The sequence below is a fragment of the Tupaia chinensis genome, unplaced genomic scaffold, assembly GCF_000334495.1.
Source record: "Tupaia chinensis unplaced genomic scaffold, TupChi_1.0 Scaffold000477_1, whole genome shotgun sequence".
Taxonomy (NCBI): Eukaryota; Metazoa; Chordata; class Mammalia; order Scandentia; family Tupaiidae; genus Tupaia; species Tupaia belangeri.
In genome coordinates, this window is record NW_006159986.1 from 1,207,823 (window position 1) to 1,211,440 (window position 3,618).

At 39.1% G+C, this 3,618-nt stretch overlaps 1 protein-coding gene across 2 annotated transcripts in view; it reads right to left on the reverse strand.

Annotated features, from left to right (window-relative positions):
- IKZF3 (IKAROS family zinc finger 3) overlaps window positions 1–3,618 on the reverse strand; it is a 109,310-nt gene that overhangs the window by 70,168 nt on the left and 35,524 nt on the right. For both annotated transcript variants that reach the window (XM_006155907.3, XM_006155906.3), the window contains exon 2: window positions 217–270. In XM_006155907.3, the coding sequence (XP_006155969.1) occupies window positions 217–270 (54 nt within the window). The remainder of the gene's footprint in view (window positions 1–216; window positions 271–3,618) is intronic.

Here is a 3,618-nt window from a genome sequence, read left to right on the forward strand (position 1 = left end):
GAAAGAGAGAAAGCAAGCCATCCGGTCCAGGACTCCAACTGTGGTCAGCCATGTGGAATTCAGCACCCCAACAACCACACCACCTGCTGGTCCAACAACCACATTTTAAAACACACATTTCCATAGCATTTTTACTGCAACCAGAATAAGGACATTCTTTTTTCCTAGTTAGTTTCAGTGAAGGCATATTTGTAGAGAGGAAAGACCTGACTTTACCTGTGGGCACAGACTCCTCTTGAGTGCTTTTCAGTTCCACATTTGGTTGTATATCTGAAAAGAAAGTTGAAAAATATTAGCTAGTTAGTGCATGTTTCTGTGAATCTGAGCATCCCAAATTTAATGAGAATATCATTTTGGAAACTGTAGTAGAATTCCTCTTTCAAAGCAGCGCGATTCCTCTCTACCTTCCCAAAAAGTGCATCAAAGAGAATAAAAGGTGAAGCTATGTTACCCTAAGAACATTCTGCCAGATATTTACTTAGACCAAGAACAATGAGAAAGAAGTGGATCACATTAAATTTCATACATCTCTTATTATTTATATCCACAGTATTTTACTATGAACATTTTCTAAACATGTAGAAATAAAAGAATTACACAGTGAACACTCTGTTCCCTACCAACTAGATTCTAAAATTAACATTTTTCTATTTTTGCTATCATGTTTTTCCACCTATTCATCACTCAATACACCCATCAATCCATTTTACTTTTTTGATGAATTTGAAAACAAGTTGCAGATATTGTTATACTGTACTTCATTTAAGCATGTATATAATTAGAATTCAGTATTCAGTATTTGTTAACAAGATTTTTTAAAGGTAAAATTTACATGCAGTGAAATGCACGGATCTTTTTTTTTGTTGTTCTGGGGGGATGTTTCTGCTATAGGGCGCATGTGCTCCCCAGAGAAAAAGAGAGACAGAAAGCAAGAAATCACCCCCCCTCCCCAGGGGGGAAGGCCATGCTGCAATCCCTTCTCCTCCATTCTCGTCTTAGGATCTTGGGCACACACGCACAGGTGCCCGATGTGAGTTTAAGCCACCAGGTCCAAGACTCGAATCGCGGTTGATTACATGGGAGTCCAGCAACATAGCCACTACACCAACTGCTGGTCCCAAAATGCACAGATCTTAAGCATGTCACTCAACGGTTTTTTAAAAATGCATATCCTCCTGTAATATAAACCCTTATCAAGATACAGAACATTACCATCATCCCAGAAAAGTTCCCTTATGTCCCTTCCTAATCAATCCCCACCCACATACTCCAGAGACAACTACTATTTTGACTTTTTTCCATCATGGATTAGCTTACCCTGTTTTAGAACTTTATAAAAATGGAATCACACAGACATATGGTATACTCTTTTGACTGAGGCTTTTCTCACTCAATATTTTTGAGATGCATCCATTCTATGGTATTTATCAGGAGTTCACGCTTTTTTATTGCTAAATAATATTCTACTATATGAATATCCCAATTTGTTTATCAATTCTCCTGATGTGGACAACTAGATTGCTCCTTATTTTAAAATAAAGCTACTATAATATTTTTATAATAAGCTGTTAAATTTTAGAATAATTTAAAATTTATAAAAAGTTTACAAATATAGTACAGCATACAGTGCATATTTTATTATTGTTGAAGTATTCAAACTTCCTTAATTTTCACCTAATGTCCTTCTTCTCTTCCAGCCTCCCACATTAATTTATTCATCATGGCTCCTTGGTATCTGCTTGGCTGTGATAGTTTCTCAGACTTTCCTTGTTTTGACGGCCGTAACAGTTTTGAGGAATTACTGGTCAGGTATTTTGTAGAATGTCCTCATCTGAGATTTGTCTGTTTTTCTCACGTTTAGACTGGGATATGATCATCTTCATCCAAGTCTTTCTGTGGCCATATGCTTTCAGATCTTTTGAGTAAATACTTCGGAGTGGAATTATTAGGTCATTGGGTAGGCACATGTTTAGTTTTTTTTGTAATTTTATTTATTTTGTAATTTCTTATTTAATTGTTGTACATATTTGTAAGGTACAATATAGTTTTCAGAGCATGCATGCAGTGTGTGATAATCAAATCAAGGATATGGGACCAGCAGTTAGCGTAATGGCTATGTTGCTGGACTCCCATGTAGTCAACCAAGGTTCGTATTGTGGATCCGGTGGCTTAAAACTCACGCCAGGCGCGTGTGCGTGCCCAAGATCCCGAGAGGAGAATGGAGGAGAAGGGATTGCGGCGTAGCCATGCCCCCGGGGGGTGATTCCTTGCTTTCTATCTGTCTGTCTGTCTCTGTCTGGCGAGCGCACACGCCCTATAGCAAAAACCTCTCCAAAAAAAAAGGATATTATCACATTCATCATGTTCAACAAACAACATTACGTTATGTTGTGTACCTTTAATTTTTGTCCTATTATTTTTTAATACACACACACACACACACACATGTATTTATATATAAGATTGGCAATACCTTTTTTAAAACTCATGGTGGTACACCATATTGCCTAGTTTACGTGCACTGTGTCTGTTAATCATCTTTTCCTGAGCCTCTCCCACAACCTCCTACCCTCTGTTCAGTCTTTGCTATCTAACAATTGCCTTTTCTACTTTTATGTCTTTGAATCTTTCAATTTATGCCAGAGTGCAGATATTCAGTACATGTTAAGTGAGAACATACAGTGTTTGTCTTCATCATTTGTCTTATTTCACTTTGCATTTAATCTTCCAGATTCATCCACTTGTGTCAAATGACAGGATCTCATTGTTCCTTTTTTCAGAGAGGGATTTTTGCTATCGGGCACGTGCACTCACCAGAGAGACAGAGGGAGGCAGAGAAACAGAAAGCAAGAAATCACCCCAGGGGGCTGGCTGTGCTGCAATCCCTTTTCCTCCATTTTCCTATCAGGATCTTGGGCACACACGCACACGCTCCTGGCATGAATTTTAAACTACTGGGACCGGGACTTGAACTGCAGTTGACTACATGGGAGTCCAGTGATGTAACCATTATGCCATCTGCTGGTCCCACATCTCATTGTTCTTTATGGCTTACTAGTATTCCATTGTGTATATGTGTCACATGTTCTTTTTTTTTTTTTTTTTTTTGAGAGATTTTCACTGTAGGGCGCGTGCGCTCGCCAGACAGACAGAGAGAGACATAGAGACAGAAAGCGAGAAATCACCCCCCAGGGGGGATGGTCACGCCGCAATCCCTTCTCCTCCATTCTCCTCTTGGGATCTTGGGCACGCACGCACACGCGCCCGGCGTGAGTTTTAAGCCACCGGGTCCGGGACACGAACCGCGGTCGACTACGTGGGAATCCAGCGACATAGCCATTACGCTAACTGCTGGTTCCCATGTGTCACATGTTCTTAATCCAGTCATCAGTTATTGGGCACTTAGGTTGATTTCATGTCTTAGCTACTGGAAATATTGCTTCAATAAATATGAATATGAGAACGTCTCTCTGACAGAGTAATTTCATGTCCTTTGGGTAAAAACTCAAGAGTAGGATTACTGGGTCATATGGTTGTTCTATCTATAAATTTTTGAGAAAACCTCATATTGTTTTTCTTTTTCTTTTCTTTTCTTTTTTTTTTTTTTTTTGAGAGGTT